The 22,220-nt window shown below is 38.6% G+C and overlaps 4 protein-coding genes and 1 pseudogene across 4 annotated transcripts; 3 read left to right on the top strand and 2 right to left on the bottom strand.

The window, feature by feature from the left end:
- Positions 1-3,039: 3,039 nt before the first annotated feature.
- LOC104420424 (histone H1.11R-like) lies at positions 3,040-3,465 on the bottom strand. The gene has a single exon (XM_010032270.2). It carries the CDS (start codon positions 3,463-3,465, stop codon positions 3,040-3,042), a length of 426 nt encoding a protein of 141 aa, XP_010030572.2.
- A 2,287-nt stretch (positions 3,466-5,752) lies between these two features.
- Positions 5,753-6,504, top strand: LOC104418547 (pathogenesis-related protein STH-21). The gene is made up of 2 exons (XM_010029924.2): positions 5,753-6,014; positions 6,115-6,504. The coding sequence occupies exons 1-2, from the start codon at positions 5,831-5,833 to the stop codon at positions 6,411-6,413; spliced, it is 483 nt and encodes a 160-aa protein (XP_010028226.2). The 5' UTR covers positions 5,753-5,830; the 3' UTR covers positions 6,414-6,504.
- Positions 6,505-12,838: 6,334 nt separating this feature from the next.
- LOC104418544 (major strawberry allergen Fra a 1.05) lies at positions 12,839-13,663 on the top strand. The gene is made up of 2 exons (XM_010029923.3): positions 12,839-13,092; positions 13,203-13,663. The coding sequence occupies exons 1-2, from the start codon at positions 12,909-12,911 to the stop codon at positions 13,499-13,501; spliced, it is 483 nt and encodes a 160-aa protein (XP_010028225.1). The 5' UTR covers positions 12,839-12,908; the 3' UTR covers positions 13,502-13,663.
- A 378-nt stretch (positions 13,664-14,041) lies between these two features.
- Positions 14,042-15,993, top strand: LOC120288454 (annotated as a pseudogene).
- An 820-nt stretch (positions 15,994-16,813) lies between these two features.
- LOC104418543 (meiotic recombination protein DMC1 homolog) lies at positions 16,814-20,956 on the bottom strand. Its single transcript, XM_039301713.1, has 14 exons — positions 20,863-20,956; positions 20,682-20,773; positions 19,963-20,054; positions 19,794-19,860; positions 19,654-19,697; positions 19,450-19,507; positions 19,319-19,364; positions 19,186-19,231; positions 18,684-18,745; positions 18,500-18,566; positions 18,319-18,411; positions 18,164-18,232; positions 18,004-18,082; positions 16,814-17,757 (listed from the first exon to the last, which is right to left on the bottom strand). The coding sequence occupies exons 1-14, from the start codon at positions 20,877-20,879 to the stop codon at positions 17,561-17,563; spliced, it is 1,029 nt and encodes a 342-aa protein (XP_039157647.1). The 5' UTR covers positions 20,880-20,956; the 3' UTR covers positions 16,814-17,560.
- Between the last annotated feature and the right edge of the window lie 1,264 nt (positions 20,957-22,220).

Here is a 22,220-nt window from a genome sequence, read left to right as displayed (position 1 = left end):
GGAAGGGATAATATTGCCTCTCTGTTTCTTTTGAATCTTTCTTTGTTTAAGATAAACCGAACTTAATAATGCTCAATCGCGTTTGTTGGAACGTTACAAGCCTTGGTACTCTTGATGTCTTCTTGACAATGAAAAGAAAGTCATGTTAGAAACGATATCAAAAATGGATAATTGGAATCGATACAGTTTACTCTTCCTTTGAATTACCTTTTTGAATGCTTGGCAACTCCCTTCATTTGTCTCATCATGCAAAATGAACGAGATCGATGGGCTATTTTGACACCTAAGGCATCTCCAAGTAAATAAACTTCCTAGAACATAATTCAACTTCATTCTGCCTCTATTGGAAGATTGACGCCGATGAAGCATCGACGCATGCTTGCGCCTCAAGTTCCATGAGTCTACACCTTTATCTTTTAGAAGGGGTAGATGCCGGTCTCAAATAAACTCCTCACCTTACCTGAGAAAGCGACCATGTGAAGAGAGGGCCTTAAGCAAAGCTTTCTTGAAATTCATTTTCAAAACATTTTTAAGGTAGAGGTAAAGGTTCGCTTGAAACACTTATGAGTTTTCCTTATTTAAAAGGATGATTTTCATGAAATTGAATTCCATCATTAAAAAATGTGAGTCGCATGATTTACAAAAGCATCAATTGGATTCACAATCAAGACCCAAAACAGAAAACTTGAATCTTAACAAGAATAAAGATAATGATAAAATACAAGAAACTCTTGCACAGATGAAAGTAAAAATCAATGCTTGTCCTAGCTCTAGAGTTCACTTCTCTATGTAATCAAACAAGAGAATGTCAAGGAGCATCACACATAACCTGCAAAAAGACGACAACATCAGTATATGAATGAAAGAATGATCTCTTAATGAGGTCGCCTCTTACAATGAAATCAAGGTGACGGTATATGCCCCATAGTCCCTATTACATGATTTTTATATTTTGTCAAGATTTTATCATAAGAGAAGACATCATTAAAAATCAATCAATGACCATCAATCGAACATCCACACTTATTCTAAAAGTTTCATATGCAAAAGTGGCATTGATTTTTAAAGATTGATTTATGATTTCTCTCTTGCAAAAATGAAGTGACTTTTGTTTTGAGAAATCTATACACAAAATATTACATGAATTTCAATCCCCGAATGTGAGAAAGAAAGAATTTGACCGAAAATATTATCTCAATTTTTTTGCGCCCAAAAATATAATCTTGACTTGAAAGAATTCCTAAACAAAAAGTGGTTTTGAGCTCATAATTGAAAATTTAGACAAAGTCATATGTTCAACAAGGCCAAATCAAAGTGTTTAGAACTTGCATTCAATATTCACTTATCAAGAGTGATTGCAATTTTTTCAATTATAGGCCTACATAACTGAGGACATTCGATTAGTCTCCACGAATTGAAATTCAATTGAAAAAAGTGAATAAAAAGAAGAATGATACTTACAGGAGGGACGACTTTTCTCTCTTCTTTTTTTTTTAATTACATAAACAGGCACATGAGATGTGGTTCGATTTTTACTCTATATGGCTCAAAATGGAGCCATAGGATCACTAGACCAAACCATCAAGCTTGTGGCTAAGTCGTGTTACCCTTGACTCTGGTTTCATCAGAGAACCGATCCGTGTCGCATGGTTGCAAACCAGGGTGAGGACCTTAGACATTATGAAGGAAATTTCGGGGTTGAAATGGGCGACTCGTATTACATGGTTGTAGTCAGAGTGGTATCCACCTCAACACCATCCTAAGTGATCCTATGCAGCCTAAGTCCAACGGCAAGTCATGTGTGCTAGTGTAGTACAGTGCAAAGAATACATACATAATAGTTTATAAACAAGCAACACTTCATAATTTCAAAACATAAACATTAATTCCCAACTTCACACCTGCAAGACAAGGGGTTAACAATCACTCCTCCCCTTATAACCCCCACCTACTAAAACATTTAACACTCACATTAGGGACATACTCGATATCCTCGCTGCTAAATAAAAATTATTTTTGAACAAGATAGATTTAGGCCTAAGTCCACTAAGATTTAAACCAAGTCCTGGCGAAGTCGCCAAGCTATCGCGACCTACCCCTCGTGGGAGGGAATAGGTTTAGGGGTATTGCCTAAAATGACGGGCCTATGGCCCATGATTAGGTATGGGCTCTCCCAAGCCCATACATCCCATGACGTTGGGGATATTTTTAAGAATTTTGCCAAAATGAGTCGCCACTAGCTTATTGGGATCGGCTAGAAACCAAGTAAGGCATGAGAGTATACCTCGCTTCCTATGCAACTAGAGAAATCTAAGGTCGGGGACTTGACTACACTAATTGATTAATTAGTGCCATTTCAATACCTAATCTTGTTCATTTTAAAAGAAAATATTTTTGTCAAGCGATTTGGATTGATTTTATCCACTAACATGTGAGATGATCATGCGGGTGCGCAATCATTAAAATAATAATCATAGCTACCAAGATCCTAATTACAATAAAAATGAGCACGAGCAATTAAACATCCACAAACGTAATCAAATATACGAATTAAACATGCGATATAATCAATATGCAAGCAAACAAAGGGTTAAATTACACTAAGAATGTAAGAAATGGCAATTCCCAACCAAACCCTGCATTTTTTAGATTTTCAAAAAAAAAAATTGGAACAAATATTTTTTGGGGGCGAACCAAGTCGGGTCCGGTTTGACCCGATTAGGCTAGTTGGTCAAGGGGAGGCCGGTCGGCCCGCCCGAAAGGGACTAGGCCCCACCAGAGGTGGTCGGGCCTATGTGCGGCTGGGATTGGGCCCAACCAAAGAGGCCCAATCCTCTTGTAAGAGGGCTCTCTCAAATTCTCTAGACCCAATTCATTAAAATAAACCTAGCCTGCACAAAAATAAGCCCAACAATTGCTGGCCCTATGACTAAAACTCAGCCCAAAGAGTGACCCAAGCCCGACCTAGTTTGGGGTCAAACCCTACCCGATTGGAGGCTCATGCCCGACCAACTCTGACCCGTCAGACCCTTGTCTTCCTTAGCTCACATTTATGTGGCGCTGATGAGGCTGGTTGAGATGAACGGCATCGGTGGTTGCTAAGGAGACACCGCACGTCAGCGACCAGCCAAGGACTCTGGCGGTGGACTGCAGCTTAGCGGGGACGCATTTCTTCGCTTTCTTCACCGGCGTCTTCATGCTCTTAGGCTTCTTCACATGTGTCTTCTTCGGCTTCACGGCAGCCACCTTCTTCACGACCTTCTTCATTAGCGTCGCCTTCGCGGAAGTCTTCACCGCCTTGCCTACGGGCTTCAACTTCGGCTTCTTAGCTATCTTGGGCTTGGCAGCGACAGCACCAACAGCCTTCGCCTTGGGAGCAGCCGCCTTCGGCTTCGCGACGGTCTTTAGCTTGGACTTGGGCTTGGCAGCAATACCCGATGGAGGCGGCGATGAGTAACTCAGCATGACGTCGGGTTGAGGCAGGGTAGACCTTCGGCTGCTGGCGTCAGCAGCAAAGGCATTGAGTGTAAGGGGTCAATGTTGAGAGCTCCCCCAGAAGGAAGAGGGTGGCGAGCGGGTCGCAGGCGCCGAGGGCTTGGGCTACTGGCGTCAACAGCAGCAACAGTGGGTGCTGTAGGTCGGTGTTCGGAGGGGAACGGCAGCGTCGCAGCTTCGAGCTGCAGGGGAAGGGCCGATTGCAAGGGCAGCGGTGGCGCAATGAGGAGGCTCAGGTTGTTGGTTGCAGGAGCGACGATGGCGCAGCGAGGGGGCTCGGGCTTTCTTCTTCTTCTTCTTCTTCTTCTTCTTCTTCTTCTTCTTCTTCTTCTTCTTCTTCTTCTTCTTCTTCTTCTTCTTCTTCGGGGGAAGGGCCGATTGCAAGGGCAGCGGTGGCGCAATGAGGAGGCTCGGGCTGTTGGTTGCGGGAGCGACGATGGCGCGAAATGAGGGGGCTTCTTCTTCTTCTTCTTCTTCTTCTTCTTCTTCTTCTTCTTAGATCTAGCCTAACCCACCCCTTCCACGTTTTTTTTTTTTTTTATAAATTAATTAATTAGTTAATTTTTTTAAAAGAATTTTTTATGTACTTGAAAACACAAATTATGTGTCAACACGTCCAACAAGGCTTAAGCCTTACTAATCTGGCGAGACTCAAGCTTGCCTATGGCTAGTCGTCAATTGTTCTCATGGTGGTGACTAGCCGAAGAAGAAGGAAAAAGAAAACAGAAAAATTAAATATTCTATTTAAAAAATATAAAGAAAAAAAAAGAAATAATTTAAATTTTGATTTAAAAAATAAAAATAATTATAAATTTTTTTAAGAAAAGAAAAATTATTAAAATGAGTGTACGAGGAAAATTTAATCATATTTTTCATACCGAATGGTAGAAATTATTTTCTAATTGATTTTCAAATTTCAAGCAAAAGCCAAAAAATATTTTAATTTTCCTAAAAAATACTTTTGGAAAATATTTTCTAAGAAACAAACGGAAGCTTATTTAATATATATATATATATATATATATTAAAATTTAAAATTGTCCACTAGATTTGTATTGCATGAAAGTATTTTAGCAATACCATTTAAAAAAAAATCATAACAAATAAGCTTTCTTAGGTTTAGTTAAATGGGTCGACAATGGGTTGAGAATGGTTGGGTTGGGTATGGGTCAAGAATTTTGCATTACGATAAATGGATCATAAACGGATTAAATGGGTCGATTTGGTCGGACCATTTATGACCCAATCCAAACTCGATCAAATCCATTTGTTTGACAGGTTTAAGTATGAATTGATGAGCATATTCAACTAGTCGGACCACTTTCCATGGCCGTCGGGCCAGACGCGAGTGACTCTTACCCAATGTCAAGGTCGCCGAATGATCAGGGAACATAGAAAGCCCCAAATTGAAGCTCCGTTAGTGAAATTAGATGGAAAATTGCTCAGACGAGAACCTTTCAAGAATCTTAACTTCAACTTGCGGCTTCTTCACATAGGATCAAAGTCGAAAGTTTCAGAAAAAATTATCCCTGATGTTGTTGTCACAATAAGCTGGTAGGTGAGCTTGGCACTTATTTTAAACTAAGTTTGCAACTTCATAACTTCATTTGAGACAACGTTCATTCGAGACACTCTTTTAGGAATATGGCCTCACTTCATATCTAGATTTGAAAATGTCCTCTTTTTGGTAAGCTTGTGAATGCAAAATGTTTAACGCTGCAATCGGAACTCTATCTACCCTGCTTCTTTTTCTACCCTTTTGTGTTCCATTTTGTCTCAACAAAATATTTGGGACATGCGTTTGCAATCTGAAGGTAATAATTTCATGAGAATAGGAATTGGCTCGTACGATTACGACGGTATCATAGACAATTTAATGTATGAATAGGTCGTACAATTCAATCTACGACTCTCGTGGTCTTCTCTTGACAGCGAAGTTATTTGGCGTTGCTCTAGAAGGAGGAATAAAGAAACTAGTTGACTTCTACTTTTCAAATGCATTGCGCACGATTCATGTGTCCCCTTTCCTAATTTAAGTTTCTCACTCATTTCGATATACTGTTATTTACATGATAGTGGGTCCATATACTATGTGGAAAGGAAGAAAAGTACAGGATGGTGGCTAACGACCAAAGAGTCCGTTTTGGAGGGCTCTAAGTATGAACTCTTGAAAGTGAGGGATGAGTAGCTAAATTATAGGGCATTCATCTATAAATACCCGACAGATAAGTTCTCTTCACCATCAACAAGAACTCAAGCCTCTGCATTAAGCTGAGCATCCCTAGTAATCCTTTCAAATACTGCATAATCCGTCTTCTACATTTTTATCGATAAAATGGCCGTTACTAGCTACACTCAGGAGTTCATAACTCCAATTGCTCCATCTAGGATGTTCAAGGCTTTGATTCTTGATTCACACAATCTTATGCCCAAGATCGTTCCTCAGGGCATCAAAAGCATCGAGTTCATCGAAGGCGATGGAGGAGCCGGAAGCATTAAGCAAACCAACTTTGCTGAAGGTTAGTCTTGAAGCAAACTCACTTTCATACTCATCCTATAGATGTGTTTTTTTTAATTAAAATTCAGTTAATGTGTTAACTTAAACGGGTGATATTGCAGGGGGTCATTTGAAGTACTTGAAGCACAGAATTGATGCCATTGACATCGAGAACCTTGTGTGCAAGTATACTTTGATCGATGGTGACGTAGTTTTTGACAAGATCGAGTTCGTTGCTTATGAGGTCAAGTTTGAAGGTTCAAGTGATGGCGGATGCATGTGCAAGATGACCAGCGAGTACCACACTAAGGCAGGTGCCGAGCTCAAAGAAGAGGACATCAAACAAGGCAAAGACAAGGCCATGGGATTATACAAAGTGGTTGAGGAATACCTTTTGGCCAACCCCGATGTCTATGCTTAAAATGTTTTCCTTGTGCTTTAATGAGTTGTAATTTCCCATATTTCAGCTTTGGTGTTTGTCCTGTTCCTCTGCTGCTTCGAGTCCCATATGAGTCACGAAAAGATTTCTTATATTTTCATATTATATTTATATGGAAAAAATTGTAATTCAATTTGAGATTTAGTTGAAATAAAGAATGCATTATTGCACTCATTATCCGAAAGTTGTTGATATATTCCAGAGAGTTACCACTTTCAGGGACAGTCAAGCATTCTTCTATGGTACGATTTATTGACGATTTGTGACCGTCACCGTCCAAATATACGTAGTTAGGGTTGATTATTGAGCAAGTTTAGGAATGGATAGGCTGTCCCTAGTTATCTTTAACGACACAAGGAGAGGCAATGGGCAAAAACTCGGTGTTGATGATCGTTAGGAACAGTCGTTACCATCTTTATGGATGACTTTGTTTGATGCATGTTGCCAAATAATCATGTCAATATTTGAAACTCAAACTGGCTTTTGCAAACCAAAATTAGAAAGGAGTAATTAGATTTTTCACTTGGGACCAATCTATCCTTTTGACACAAAAATAAGGAACAATGTGTTTTTCTAGATTTTTAATATGAAGGGGTATCCGATACGTTAAGCGTTTCCATTTTTTGAAGTTATCAGAATTAATAGATTTACATGGGAAATCACAAGTTCAACCATTTAGAAGAAATGATAATGCTCGAGCAAATCTTTTTTATCTGGCTGCTTCAAAAAATCAACAGGTCAAATTTATATGACATGTACAATCATCCCATTGTTACTGCGGCCAAGTCATGGTTGATTAGTGTTACCTATTGCAAAAGTCATTTTCAATCAAACAAGTGACAAACATTGTACCAGTGGATAAATCTACCCCAAGATAAAAGTCTATTCTTAGGGTCATCGTATAAACCATGAATGTGAAAAAGAAAATTACACAAGTCAATCCTTTGGATGTGGGGGTCATTCCAAAGCATGTGTCACGATATGACTTGGTCAAGTTTATTGGTACAAAATGAAGCAATTAATGTGAATTTGACTTAATATTTTTCGAATCCACCGCCCATAATTCACATGTCCTTTCCATTCTAAGTTTGTCACTAAATTCATGATGGCTCCATGCCATGCGGAAAGGAAGAAAAGTACAGGATGGTGGTTGATGAGTCCATTTTAGGGATGCTCTTAGTCTGAACACCGAGAGAGAGCCATCGGTAGCTAAAGTAAGGCCTCCTTCTATAAGTACCACTTAGATGGGTACTCTTCATCATCAACAAGAACTCGAGGTTCTGCAAAACTAATAATCCTTTGAAACCCTCATTGTTTGGTTTATTCTGTTTTATCAGGAAAAGAATGTGGTTACTAGCTACACTCAGGAGTCCGCAACTCCAATTGCTCCATCTGGGATGTTTAAGGCTTTGGTTCTTGACTCACACGATCTTATGCTGAATATTGTTTTCAAGGCATTAAAAAAAAAAACCGAGTTCATTAAAGGCAATGGCAGCGTAGGACACATTAAGCTGACCAATTTCACTAAAGGTTAGTCTTGATGAGAACTCAAGTTGATACCCAACATATAAAAATGTGTTCTTTTGATTGAGTTTCAATCAAAGCGTTAACTTACACAGTTGATATTTCAAGTGGTCATTTGAAGTACTTGAAGTACAAGATTGATGCCATTGACACTAGGAATCGTGTGTACAGGTATACTTTGATTGAGGCCAATACAGTTTTTGACAAGATTTTTTTTTTTTTTTTTTTTTTTGGTCAAAAGTTTTTGACAAGATTAAGTCTTTTGCTTTTGAAGTCAAGTTTGAAGCTTCAAGTGATGTTGGATATGTTTACAAGATGACTAGCGAATATCACTCTAAGGCAAGTATCTAGCTAAAAGAAGAGGACATCAAATAAGATAAAGACAAGGGGATGGGACTGTACCAAGTTGTCAAATACCTTTTTGGCAAACGCCAATTTCTATGCTTCATATGTTTATGCTCTAATGAGCTGTAATTTCATATATTTTCATTTTGGGGTCTATTATATTTTTCTGCCTCAAGTTCGGTACTTGAGTCGTGACATGTATTCCCATATTTTATTTAGAAGGGAACAGTTGTCAGTTGGTTTGAGATTTAATTAAAATAAAACTTATAATTTTTCTTCATCGGTTTTATCACATGAACTTTAATATCTACGAAAATGCTACGGTGGTCAAAATTTAAAATGTGTGCCGGCGTAAGTATATCATATTGAGAAATTGTCGCATGGACGTATGGACCAATGTCATCTCGGTCATTCATTATGTTTCCTCCCATGTGGCAATTTGATCAACGATTAAGATGGCTTTGATCGATGAGATTTATGAATTATAAAATATTGTTTTCAAATGTGCACTCCATCCGATGTGCCTGATGAATGTACTTGCTCACTTCAAATCTTTAAAATCAACATTTTAGGCCGCACAAAGCAAAATCAAGGCATGCATTGTAAAGAAGATAATGAGACCAATGAAGCAGAAGAAAGGTAAGGAAAATTGCAACTGCACTACTTTGTAGGCATTTAATGTCATTTGAAAAGGCCCTTCTTATCGATTGATTGTGTATTTGCTGTCAATGCAAAATTACAAAATAAGTGGTATGTGAACCTATGAGCATGGTAACCAAAAAAAAAACCTATGAGCGTGGAACCGACCCAAAAAGGAAAAAAAAAAAAAGACCCTATGAGCGTGGCAACAAAAGTAGGTAGAAATATCGCTTAGAGGCATGAACCGCCTATATATCGGATTGCCAATTCTCAAAACAAAAGTCCAATCTTCTAAATATGGGGAAAAAAAAGGACAGATTTTCATATATAATATAATATGATCTTTTGCGCATAGGACAATAATAACACAACCTTTCAAACGGCCCTAAAAAACCTTTCAGTTATGGGACACAATTCACACCTATTTCAATTTCGTCCACTTTCACTATTAAAACGCCATACCCACATGGGAGAATCTCTATAAAAGAAAATTGTTACCCAACCCCTTATGCCTGTTTTGCTTCACAAATATGGAAACCATAGAACATCTATTTCTGTTGTGCAAGTGGACAAATGGGCAGATCCACGCATCAACATCATCAGCAACCCAAGCAACATCAAGAGATTCAATCAGTGGCTAATGGAGGCATTCGAAGAAAAAGAAGGCTTACCCGAACAAGAACTCACTGCGGTGGTGCTATGGAACATATGGAAGTCCCGAAACAACCTTATTTTTAAAGCAAAGCCTCCGCAACCAGTCAATCTCGTGGATCCTGCACAAGAACAGCAAAGAAACTTCAGCAGATGGCAGAATCGTAAAAGACATCCCCCCAAATCAAAGTGTACCTGTTCGGTGGAAGCCACCGGACAAAGACGAGCTGAAGATCAACGTTGATGCTTCATGGTTTCCAGGCGAATTCCTCTGCTCAATCGCTGGAATAGTTCGAGATCCATCGGGGAAAGTGGTCGAGGGTTTCACATCTGAAGTTAGGGCATCCTCTTCTCTGCAAGCCGAAGCACTTTCTCTCTTGCACAGGCTCTCGTACTTGAGGGAACTTGATACACAGCACGTGGGGAGAGAGAAAAGTCAAAGAGTTAGCTAGGCGTGTGAAAGTGATTGTTCGACTCTAGTTGATATTGTAATGGGACAGGCCGATTCTCCATGGGACTTAGAAGAAATTATGGAGAGATGCAAAGCAGAGTTAGCATTGTGTAAATCAGCACGGGTGGTCTTCTGCCCACGCAAAGCAAACCGAGCGGCGGATTGGTTGACTAGAACACATCGAGCCAAAAAACTTCCTTCAAATTGGGTGAGTTACCCTCCTTTATCCCTCTCGGAAATTCTATGTTCGGAATTTTATCCATCGTTGTCTTGTAAGACTTGTTTATTTCCATGAATGAATGCAACATCTACTTTTGACCCAAAAAAAAAAAAAAAAAACTATTAAATCACCATACGTCATCTTACGTGGGTCATTGCGTAAGCGTGCACAATGAACCACGTTAATCACGACAAAAAAAAAAAAAATCATTTTGGGTACAAAATGCAAGAAATTTGGTAACAAAGCTTATAAAAAGATGAGGCCAGTTAAGATCATAAAGAAATTTCTTGATAAACTTATTTTACAGTGCACGTCAGCATTGTGGGCCAGGTATCATGACTCGTGGCTACATGATGGAGAGGATGGACAGAACTTGCAACTGGCGTCATCTTTGCCCCATAATTGAAAGGTTGGACATTTTAATTGGGATAATTGAAAGATTATGTTATTATTGTCCCAAGTGCAAAATGTGCTTTTTTTTTCCTGGGATTAGACCAATAAGCGGATAGGGGCTTAAGTTTTGTTTTAGTTAATTATTTACAGAAAAAAAAAAATGACAGAAATGATTCCTAAACTCTAGTCCTCCATGCAATGTTATATCTGAACTTTTAATTTATTTAACATAATTATTAAATTTTAGCTCAATATATAATGTCATCTCTAAATTTTCAATTTGTTCAATATGAACTCTAAATTTTGGTACAATGTTCAATATGATCTCTAAACTTTTTTAAATACTTTCATATAGTTTACTGTCTACATTACACAGTTTCAAGGACCACATTAAATAAATTTAAAGTCTATGGAGAACATTGCACATTGAGTTAAAGTTCTAGAATTACATTACATAAATTACAAGTTTAAAGACAACATCACACACTGAATCAAAGTTCGGGGATCAGTTGTGCTATTATCTCTATTTACTATTTACATAGTCACAAAAATATAAATGCTGGCCCTTTAGGTGGTCTATCGCATTGATTTAAGAAAAGATTATTCAAAGCTAATTTCAACATCAGTGAATTGGAGTTATATGGAGTCGGGCATTTTAAAGCACAACTATAATCGTCTCTTCCATTAATTCTTACCAAGACTGTAAAAATTTCATTGGAGTTAAATATAAAATCTCAAAAGATACTAGACATTAGTAGTAGTCAATGAAAATGAAAGGACCACTTTAATAATCTATGAGAACATCCAACATTGAAGATTTTACCAAAAAGTCTTAAACCTATTGCACTAATACCAATCCAATCATAGATATTATAATTGTGCCAATTGAGTCCTAAACATTTTTACATCTTGCTAATTGAGTCCATCCGATCAATTTTAATTAAAAAACTGATGTGGTGATCCAATTAGCATGTTTGTCTAATGTGATGTACCAGCACTGATGGGGATAATTTTTTAAATTTTTCAGAATTGTTTTCATTTTTTTTTCTTTTTCTCCTTTTTTCTTTCCTATTTGTCGATGGCTAGTCTTAAGTGATGGCTGGCCAACGAGGCAACATGGCTGAGGCCTATTTGGTAACCGGTCAAATAGTCTTTATTTTTATTCTATTGTTCCTCGGGAGTAGTTTTGGAACAAAATCGCATTTGGTAAAAAAAAAAAAAACAGATTCTCTAGAAATCATTTGAATAAAAAAAAAAAAAAGTAGAATCAAAATAAAAAAAAAAAGTTGGTTTTTTTCCCCGAGAACAATTCTAAAATCAAGTCTACCTATTTTTTTCTTTTTCCTCCTCTTTCTTCTTGTTCTTCTTCCCTCTCTCTTGTTCTTCAAGTCCTGGTGCCGTCGCCATTGTCGTCTGCCGCCGTCGCCACCCCCCACCAAACACCGTCGTCCGTCACCCACTGCCACCAGTCGCCGGCGAGCTTGCCGAAGGCTCGCCGAGCCTCACTGGTGGCCAAGCAAGCCTCGCTCGGGCCTCCCCTGGCCACCAGCGAGCCTCCATTTTAAAAATGTCAACGTCACCACCAATTGTGCTATGTAAAATGGTTAGCATCCATGTCAGCAATTTCCAATCAAAATTGATTGGCAAACACAAATACAATAAATTTAAGACTTTTTTGGTAATTTTTTACATCCTACATTTCTATCCCTCAAAGAAACGTTGAGGATTTCTAACTGTAATAGGTCGTTTATAAACGTCCTTAGTCACTACAATCCTCACATCATTCCCATGAAAAGAAAAATCGCAGTAGTCAAAATCCGGGCGTGAAACGTTTTCTAGAAAAGAATGGTGTGTTCCTTCCAGCTTACCATATAGAAACTATAAAATATCCAAAATTCTCCGTACTACGGTGGTCAATGACAAGTATGCCTCATTTGAATGCTATTATACATGGAATATTAGACTTTGGTCAATCCCTCAAAATATCGTTATATATGTTTTTTTTTTTTTTCCATCTAGAAGTTGGGCTAGTCCAAAGTGGAGTGCTGACCGACCAAAAAAAAAGTGGAGTGCTGCGAAACTTCTTTGTCAACTAAAACAACTAAGCAATTACACATACATTTCCTAGAATCTATAAATACCCATCCGTTGTTGCTCAACGTCTTCACAGCAAACTCACAGTCTTCTTCTACCTCCAACTAGATCTTATTCACAGTACTCCTCTGTATTCAGATCTTTACTCTGACAAACAAACATGGGCATCATTACCTTTACTCAAGAATTCACAACCTCAATTGCTCCATCTAGAATGTTCAAGGCTTTGATTCTCGATTCGCACAATCTCATCCCCAAGATTGCACCTCAAGGCATCAAGAGCATCGAGTTTATTGAAGGAGATGGAGGAGTTGGAAGCATCAAACAGACTAATTTTGCAGAAGGTATGTATTGTCCTTAATCAATGATATGCATACTCCAATCTGTCCTTCTTATCGATTCCTATTCTAGTGATTCTAAACATGAGTTTTTATTTGGTGGCTTGTTATTTCAGGTGGTCACTTGAAGTGTTTGAAACATAAGATTGATGCTCTTGACTTGGATAATCTAGTTTGCAAATACACCTTGATTGAAGGCGATGTGATCTTTGATAAAATTGAATCCGTTGCCTATGAGGTCAAATTTGAGGCTTCAAGCAATGGCGGATGCATTTGCAAGATGTCTAGTGAGTATCACACCAAAGCTGGTGTGGAGCTTAAGGAAGAGGACATCAAACAAGGCAAAGAGAAGGCTATGGGGTTGTACAAGGTCGTCGAGGAGTACCTTTCAGCCAATCCCAATGTCTATGCTTGATGCGCATTCTAGACCTTTTGTTTTCATCAAAAGTGGTGCGAGGATTTTTCATCAATCTTTTCTTTTGAGCCAAGTTGTATTGGATTTGCTCGGGGAGATCTACGTCAATGGGTCGTGATCTCCTCCAGGATTTGCCACGTTGAAATAAAATGAATTTCCTTTAGGAGGTAATAAATAATAAAGTCTTAGTTGACTAATTTCTATTCTTTTAATTCATATTAAGTCTTTATCGGCATGCGCCAAGTTCCATGTTGACAGCTTAATTTGACTGCTGCTGACCCTTCATAAGGCATTGTGCTAACTCGATTTCCATATGGGAAGTAGCATGCTCCAAGTTATTTTGGTGTAATATACTAATAGAGATATCAGCAACACAATAGACAAGAAAGCGAAATAACATAACATTGGAGAATATGAAAGAATATCAGCCCGCAAATTAGCGTATGGACTGCACGAGGATGCTTGCCAAATCGCTAGGCTATTGGTACAATTTGATCGGGGCGACTGCAGGTGTACCAAGTTTAGTGCATATGCACTTGCATGGCTGTAAGACGATAATGAAACAGAAGCAGCTTTGTCGAGGTCAGGAAAAAGACAGATTACAATAGGATACAAGGTTCCTTCTGTGTCTGTATAAGCTACCTTGCCATTCTCTCCTGGAAAAAATGTGAAAAGAGGGGAAGATACTGCTGTAGGATTTGCAAATGAAATAGAGTATCTTCAAGCATCACATTCGACTTATGATCAACCCAAGTCTTGAGTCTGAGAATGATTTAGGCTTTTTAATTTGTCATGAAATAGTATACTCTCTTGGCCTTTTTCCCACTTGGTTTGAACCCCTGTAGATGATGCGTTCCAGTTTACCGGCAGTTTACAGGAAATTGAGGGTGCCAAGCTTCAAGAATGAATTAATACGCACGTTCTGACGCCAAGATCTCCCACGGCTTTATTCTTTACTAGAAATTCAATCATTATCTTGCTATTTGCGTTGTCCATCTTGGAAACATGCTATGCAACAGAAGTTAATGATGGAAACCTAATATGCAATTCAGACCAACCCGAGTAGAAACACACAGGGTATGTGCAAGCTGTGTTACCTGAAGTGATGTTGGCAGCATATTCTGAGAAAGCCAATTAACAAAAGCAAGTTAAAGTTCATCAAAGGTAACATTGTTGGACTGTGATTTCTACTGAAATTCAGCAAATGCTTCTGTAAATGTCAGAGTTTCAACACCACCTCTTTAACATTGCCAAACCAGATGAGGAATAATATACGCAGTCCACAAAGGAAAGTTTATTGCCACCTCAAAGCTCATCGAGGGCTTGGAAGGTTGTGATGCGAACAACCAACTTTCTCTGAAAACAAAGCTATTAAAAGTACTTTGCTGTGAGGTCAATAGTGTTTTGGCGAGGTTTCACATAACTGATCGCAGCTCAGATTCATGACCACCAGCAAAAGAATGCAAGATAGGAGCAAGAGCAAGAGGGTCCATGATCTTGAAATCGCCACCCAGAAGCATTAAGTGGTGTCTTGAATTAAAGAAAAAACTTGAGATGATAATCCCCATGAGGTCGTTGGATTGATACTGGCAACAAATTATTTTGCCCAAGAAGTTGTTTTGAGTAGTGTAAAGATCAGATGGGGCTATTGTAGTGTGGAATGAACAAAGAAGCTGCAGACTTGCTAGAGGAAGAGGAGAGATTGATTAGGGACCACTCCAGCATGGTTGCTGAATACGTGACTAGGATGTTGATGATTTCGGTCAATTAACAGCTTCCTCTAGACAAAATTGCTCATTTCAGGAGAGAGTTTGGTTTGCCAGCCATAATGGGGGTATCAGAATCTGCCTCTCATAATCCAAGGTTGCTTTCCCTATCTTTCCCCTTGAAGTTTCCTAACACCTACAAGGTGTATAGAAATGGAGGGAAGACTGAGCACTTTCAGAAAAGGTCTTACATATCTCCTTATGCTGATGCACATGGCCTCCAAGCTGGATTGAAAGAATTCGATAAGAGGGCCATTGCGGCGATGCTTGAGCTACTGAGATTCACAATGGAAAAGAGGTTGGTAACCGATCACCTCACCCACTTTCGAAGAGAATTCATGATGCCTCAGAAGCTCATGAGACTCCTGTTGAAGAATTTTTGGCATATTCTACGTCTCTGAGAGTGGGAAGAGGTTTAGTGTTTTCTTGATGGGAGCTTATGAAGGTGCTGAGCTGATTCAGAAATGTCCGTTGGATTTTTCGAACAAATAGGTCCTAAGCCTTATTGGTTATAGAGAGATGAAAATAGAGATAGAAACTTTTACAGGCTTATCGGATATGGAAGATAATGATTTTCTTGAGGATAGCTCTGAGGATGAAAGCATCCCTATGCAGCTTGACCAAGAGGAAGCCATCGGTGAATTGGAGGATATTGCAGGTGGAGACAGCTCCTTCATGGATACTGGTAAAATTGACAGCACATACAAACCTTGTGATTCAATTTAAGGTCCAGTGTTCTTGTTTGAGCTGTCAAGATAACTTGCTTTTTCAGTCTTTTTCTCCACAAGTTCAAAGTTTTGAGTATCTGCTGTATAGATTAAATTAGACAAACTTGCATTAACATCTGTAAACTAAACCAAATAGCAGGCTGATCTAGCTTATTCCTCATTTGTCCTAAATATTGCCTTTGAAAATAAGAAGACTCATTTTTTAGTTTGAATGATAGATGGCTTTCTACAGCTTTTGGTGGTGCTGAAATGACATTGTGAATGTGCATTCTTTCTTATACCTCATTGCTGACATAAATTGTGTTTGTGATTTGTTGCATGAGCTAGCATCAGCTGGACGCCATTCTGCAATGAAGTTCTTTTACTTACCAAAAGAAAATTATTGCAAACTCAATGGAGATGATGTTGGGTAATTAGCTTTCAAATATTGTGACAATATTTCTTCTTGTGCTCATAAAAACCATGACATCCAAGAACTGTTTGCCTTAAACCAAACTGCTATTACGTGTAGTTAAAAACATATTGCATTGGTTAATTTTATGTTCTTTTCTTTGTGACGATATACCGTGATTGGTAAATCTCATTTCTCTTGAAGTTATTCGAAATGACATTGGATAATTTTCTTCTGGTTACATCTCTTCTCAAGCCTGATGAAGGCATAGGACGTTGCAATAGCTTACAAGGTTGTATTTTTTAAATTCAATTGGCTAGACATATATAGAGCAGAAAGGATACTCCGGCCTTACCCTTAACAATATATTTTGTATTTGATACACAAAGGTGACAATGTAGTCGACAAACCTTTTGGGCCACCATCACAGTTAGAGAAAGTATTTCATGTCATTCATGAATGGTTTGTTGTCAAGCACATGAAACTTAGGGACAGTAATGACCAGGGTGACAAAGTGTTGTAGAGAAAGGAAATGAACAGGTTCTTGGGAGCTCATTATCTGCTTCTAGCAATGCTGCAATGCTGAAGGTGACGATGGACAGATGTCACCCTGCATATCGAAGGTTAGGATGCAAAAGAAGATAAAGGAAGCTGTCTATACAATGACTAATATCAAATTGCAGATTAACACAAAGAAAAGGGGAAAAAAAAAAGCGCTTTGCCCGCCTTCCTGGTTGGAGAGACTTCTTTAGTCCTTTGCATCAGCAATGCCTCCTGGTGTAATCTGGAAAACTTGTGTTCGTCAAGTTTAACGTAGATGGAATAAATCCCAGTCTCATCTTATAGAGAGATGAGCTCTTGCTAAATTTTCTGACAATATCAAGGGATGGTGTGCATCGTCTACGCAGCACAACCTGCACAGCTAGTCTACCAGTAATAATTGGAAAAATTCTCATATCCACTTCTTTTTGTTTAATTCCTCTGCACAAAATTCACATATATGTTCATGGATGTCCATGCAACATCAAGTATACTGTGAATATCATGCTTAAATCAGGTCTCCACCTCTCTATGTAGACTCAGTATCGACTTTCTCACAGATTTTGATATAGACTTCTAGATGTTTTACTTGGTCTCTGCAACATGATGTGATAAGTTTCAATGAAGTACATAACTAGAGAAAGATCTGGCGCAAAAAGGATATAGCTTCAGCTTCGGGTAGGTTTGGGGCATCAAACACCTTGCAGACGCGCTGCTCACCTTTGCCTTTCCTAAACATCAACCTAATTGTGGCTGCATGAGCCAGAACATGCCCACCTGCAGGTTTCTTTGGGTCTGATATGAATACACCTCCGCCTGGATCAGCTACGACTGAAACAAATAAATCAAAGACAAAGTCATCAAAAAATCATCTTTTTCCTTCCCTTGGACTGCAGCTACTGTATGCATCACCAGTTTGCAACAAATAGCTAGTTCTTATGATTTACGAGGATTATATGAGCTTAGTGCAGTCCCCAATTTGGTATCTGTCAGTGTGCAACCATCAAATGGCTAAATTGGATAAGAACTTTTAATGGATGCACGACTGTGTGGGAGAAATGAGATGTGATGCAGTACCTTGATTGGTCATGTACACTGCCACATTAAATTCCTCAGCTATCTTAATCAAACGTGAGAGCATTTGTGCCAATTTTTGCTGTAATTTGGAATCCATTAGTGTCAAACCAGATAAGCTGAAGAATCACAACTCACATGATTCGATGGTTTTAGGATCAACCTGGCGCTCTGCAAGTTCTCCTCTTCCAGTAAAATCCACTCGGAAGAGAGCAATCACTGAATCTACAATCTGAAAATAGTACTCACCTTGGGTCAACCATACCATCTACACCTCAGAAAATCTGTATGGTTTGATTCTCGAGCAGTGTGTCTTACCAGCAACCTAAATGGTTCTTCAGACATTTTGGCAGCCAAACCAAGAAGCAAGTTGTACTGATGCTCATAAGTATAGGCACGGGCATAAATGATCTGAAATTCATGGAAAGACTAGATTATAGTGAGTACGCTAGCCAGAAAAGAAGGAAGAGTTGCCACCTGTATAGAAAGCTTAGCTTACATTATCTAGGACTGCACCAGGATCCATGCCAAATCTCTCAGCAATTGGTACAATTCGATCAGGGCGACTGCAGGTGTACTAAGTTAAGAAAGTGCACATGCAATTACATGGACATACGACAATTATGAAATGCAAGCAGCTTTGTCGAGGTCAAGATAAATACAGACAGATTATAATAGGATACAAAGTTCCTTCAGTGTCGACATAAGCTACCTTGCCATTTCCTCCTCTCATGTGAGTTGGCAGCTGAAATTTTTCAATGAACATGGAATCCACAAACCATAAATAAAGAATAATTGAAAACAGAGGTGAATATTGTTGTAGGATTTGCAAATAAAGTAGAGTATCTTCAAGCATCACATTCGATCGATGACCAACCCAAGTCCAAGTCTGACAATGATTAAGGCTTCTAATCGTTTTTGACCTAGTACAGTCTCCTGGCCATTTTCCTACTTGGTTTGAACCCCTGCATGTTATGCATTCCAGTATACTGACAGCAGATTACAGAAAATGACAGTGCCATACTTCCAGAATCACCTAATCCACCCTCTGATGCCAAAGATCACCCACCGCTGTATTCTTTACTAGAAATTCATCACTATGTTACCATATGCATTCTTCATCTAGGAAAACATAAAATGCAACGGAAGTTAATGACGGAAACCTAATATGCAATTGAGACCAACCTGAGTAGAAACACACAGAGTATGTGCAAGCTGTGTTTTTCCAGACCTGAAGTGATGTCAGCAGCATTTTCTGAGAAAGCCAACTAACAAAAGCAATTAAAAGCTCATCAAAGGTAACGTTGTTGGACTGTACCGAAATTCGCCAAATGCTTCTGTAATTGCCAGAGTTTCAATACCACCTGTTTAACATTGCCAAACCAGTGAAAGTTGTTGAAACGCATGAAGAATGATAATAAACACAGTTTACAAAGGAAAGTTTATTACCGCCTAAAAGCTCATCAAGAGCTTGGCTTCCAGTTGTGATGCGAACAACTGACTTTCTCTGGAGACAAAGACATTATGAGTACTTTGTTCTGAGAGGTCAACAGTGTCTAGAGCAAGTGCAGCTGTCTCCAATTCATATGCTAATTTGCAGGTTTTATTCTTCTGAACCATTTTGGCTCAAAGTTTGCAGAATAAAGAACTTACTCTGAGCAGAGCAGTACTTCCAGTAATATAACCAAAATTCTGATGAAACAAATTGAAGTCAATGTGAGATGCTCATAAAAGTTCCAATTGAATGGAACTGCCATCTCAGGTATACAAAGAATTTAAAAGCTCTAACCACTATCTTTCAGCAGCTTCACATATCTTGTCAACTTTTGCTTCAGATAAACCTTTGATTCCAGTTAAGTGCTACCAAAAAAACAAAAACAAAAACAAAAACAAAAAGACATAGTGAATCACCTTAGCCAAATAATACCTCCACTAAATTTTCAGAACTGAAGATCAGATTACCTTCCTTGTATGCATCATCAAGCCATTGCAAGTGTAGATTCCTGCATCCTGTAGTTTTTTCACATCTCCAGCATTTATTCCCTGAGATATAACTGCAAACAAAATGAAAACAACTCATCATCGTGTTAAACTCTTATGTTTTCTGGAGAATGTAGAATGTCAGGACAAAAGCATATAATGACAATTTAGTGTTCTGACGGTGCTGCATCACAAATACTAGGAAAACAAGACATGCAATGGCGCAATTCCAATGTCACGTAACATAACAAGGGCTGAATCGCTCTTGTGCGATCAGAAGACAAAAACTAAAACTATCGCATGCGCAGACAATCACGACAGGTTCAAGACAAAGGTCGAGATGTAAAATCACTAACAGATTCACGGTGATATTCCAGGAAAATCGAGCTCAACCGCTCAGCAGTAATCAGAGTCACTTAATATCGATATTCAAAGAGATTTACAGTCACAGCTCCATCCAACCATTTGCATTCTATTTCATCTTCAGAACGTAGACCGAACAAACTAGACGAGAACATGCTCTTGAACTCATTTTTTTGATGCAAAATGGAGCTAGCCAAGTCCATAAACGCCTAGCTGATCAGAAAACCACGATCATCATCTCGGAATCAGACCGAATCGTCGATCGCAAGCCTAAAACGCGACGCTCCGCAACTCACGCAAAAGCGACGACATGAACAGAGCGTTCTGCCCTAACTTACGTCTGTCGATCGTTTCGAACAGGTCGCCTCCGTCGTCGTCGTCGATGTCTTCTCGCGCCACCATCTGCAGCTGGCCGCTCTGCTCTTCGGCTCTGAACGTCGACGAGAAACGCCGGAGACGAAACTCAGGATCGTGAAAGGGGACGTGAATCGAAAATCCGCGGAAGATCGCGAGACTCACTTGAGAGATGAGAGCATCTTCGAGCGGTGGAGTTTGACGATCGGCGATGAAGTTCCGTGCGTCTGCAATTCGCTCCTGCGGAGAAGAAGAGACTTTCGAATTTTTGAGGATTTTTGAAACGATCGGAAATCGGAGGGAATGTTATATATAGGCGGGGAGGCGGGAAAAATGGTTCTCTGCATTTTTATTTTTATTTTTCTTTTTTTTAAGAAAAAGAGGTTTAATTGAGTTTCGTTATTGTGAAATGAATCTTATAATTTGAGCTTTGATGGATCTTATATATTCTTAAAATTCTTTCCTAGAGAGGGAGAGAGAAAATCGAATTTGATTTTTTTTTTATTTCGCATGGAAAAGTCCAGTATTTGGCTCGATTTTGTACTCACTCCAATCATGCATAGCTTATAATTCTCTTAAATTGGACCAAATAAGATTCTTTTTAGAAAGAGAAAAGAATTTTCTGTAAAAAAAAAAAAAAAAATTGATTTACATTATGGGTTAATTCTTGGTTTAGCTGCATTGTACTCGAACGCCACCCTTATCACTCATAACACCATGACAATATAAACTAACATTTAAGTCATTCGGAGTGACTTGCCAAACACATATTCATGATTGGTTTAGTTATGTCACACCTAGACTGGCATCCATTCTAAAATGTGTAACTCAGTAATTTAGTCAAGGATGACGAGCATATAAAGTACATTTAATATCTAAAATTTGATTTTCATTTAATATTGAACCCTTTTGAGTCAAATTTACAAAATAAGCAATTCAAACTTAAGAATTATAGTTGTCTCCAACATATTTTTCATATTTTTTTTAAGTGAGTCATATAATGAGAAGATGTTTAACTACTACGAATTAAAAGTTATGATGTTTGGTTTCAATAAGACCAATTTATTACTTTTTTTTTTAGGTTAATAAAAGGATGGTGACCAGTCAGAAACTACCCTTCTATCAGAACCAGGTTTCAATCTTGGGACCTGTGGGTTATGGGCCCACCACGTTCCGCTGCGCCACTCTATTTGTTACCAATTTATTACTTTTATTAAACTTTACTATGATCTTAAATTGGATTTTTCCAATGTAATCTCAAACGACCGACCCAAAAAAAAAGTAATCTCAAACACCTCAATTCTATAAAAAGACGAGAATATTACATGACCCTTGAGCTATTTTAATTATTTAAATCAAAATATAATTTGTTTTAGGACGAGTAACGCAAAAAAACCAAAACGAACAAGCGTGCCGATTCCGTCTCTTCCGCCCCCATTCCCTCTTCACCTTCTTCTTCTTCTTCTTCTTCATTCTCCGCACAACTGCACGCAAGCTGTTTGATGTCTGTCCTGAGAGAGAGG

The sequence above is a fragment of the Eucalyptus grandis genome, chromosome 9 (genome assembly GCF_016545825.1).
Source record: "Eucalyptus grandis isolate ANBG69807.140 chromosome 9, ASM1654582v1, whole genome shotgun sequence".
Taxonomy (NCBI): Eukaryota; Viridiplantae; Streptophyta; class Magnoliopsida; order Myrtales; family Myrtaceae; genus Eucalyptus; species Eucalyptus grandis.
The sequence above is the reverse complement of the archived record's forward strand: the minus strand, read 5'-3'. Positions and strand labels throughout refer to the sequence as shown.

Bases quoted from the DNA above. Each gene is read 5' to 3' on its own strand.
- LOC104420424 (XM_010032270.2), bottom strand. From the start codon at position 3,465: ATGCTGAGTTACTCATCGCCGCCTCCATCGGGTATTGCTGCCAAGCCC.
- LOC104418544 (XM_010029923.3), top strand. From the start codon at position 12,909: ATGGGCATCATTACCTTTACTCAAGAATTCACAACCTCAATTGCTCCA. The intron at 13,093-13,202 runs GTATGTATTGTC...TTGTTATTTCAG, and splicing joins ACAGACTAATTTTGCAGAAG to GTGGTCACTTGAAGTGTTTG.
- LOC104418543 (XM_039301713.1), bottom strand. The intron at 18,083-18,163 runs GTTGATCCTAAA...TCCAAATTACAG, and splicing joins GAGAACTTGCAGAGCGCCAG to CAAAAATTGGCACAAATGCT. The intron at 17,758-18,003 runs GTACTGCATCAC...TATTTGTTTCAG, and splicing joins AGTGTACATGACCAATCAAG to TCGTAGCTGATCCAGGCGGA.
- LOC104418547 (XM_010029924.2), top strand. From the start codon at position 5,831: ATGGCCGTTACTAGCTACACTCAGGAGTTCATAACTCCAATTGCTCCA. The intron at 6,015-6,114 runs GTTAGTCTTGAA...GTGATATTGCAG, and splicing joins GCAAACCAACTTTGCTGAAG to GGGGTCATTTGAAGTACTTG.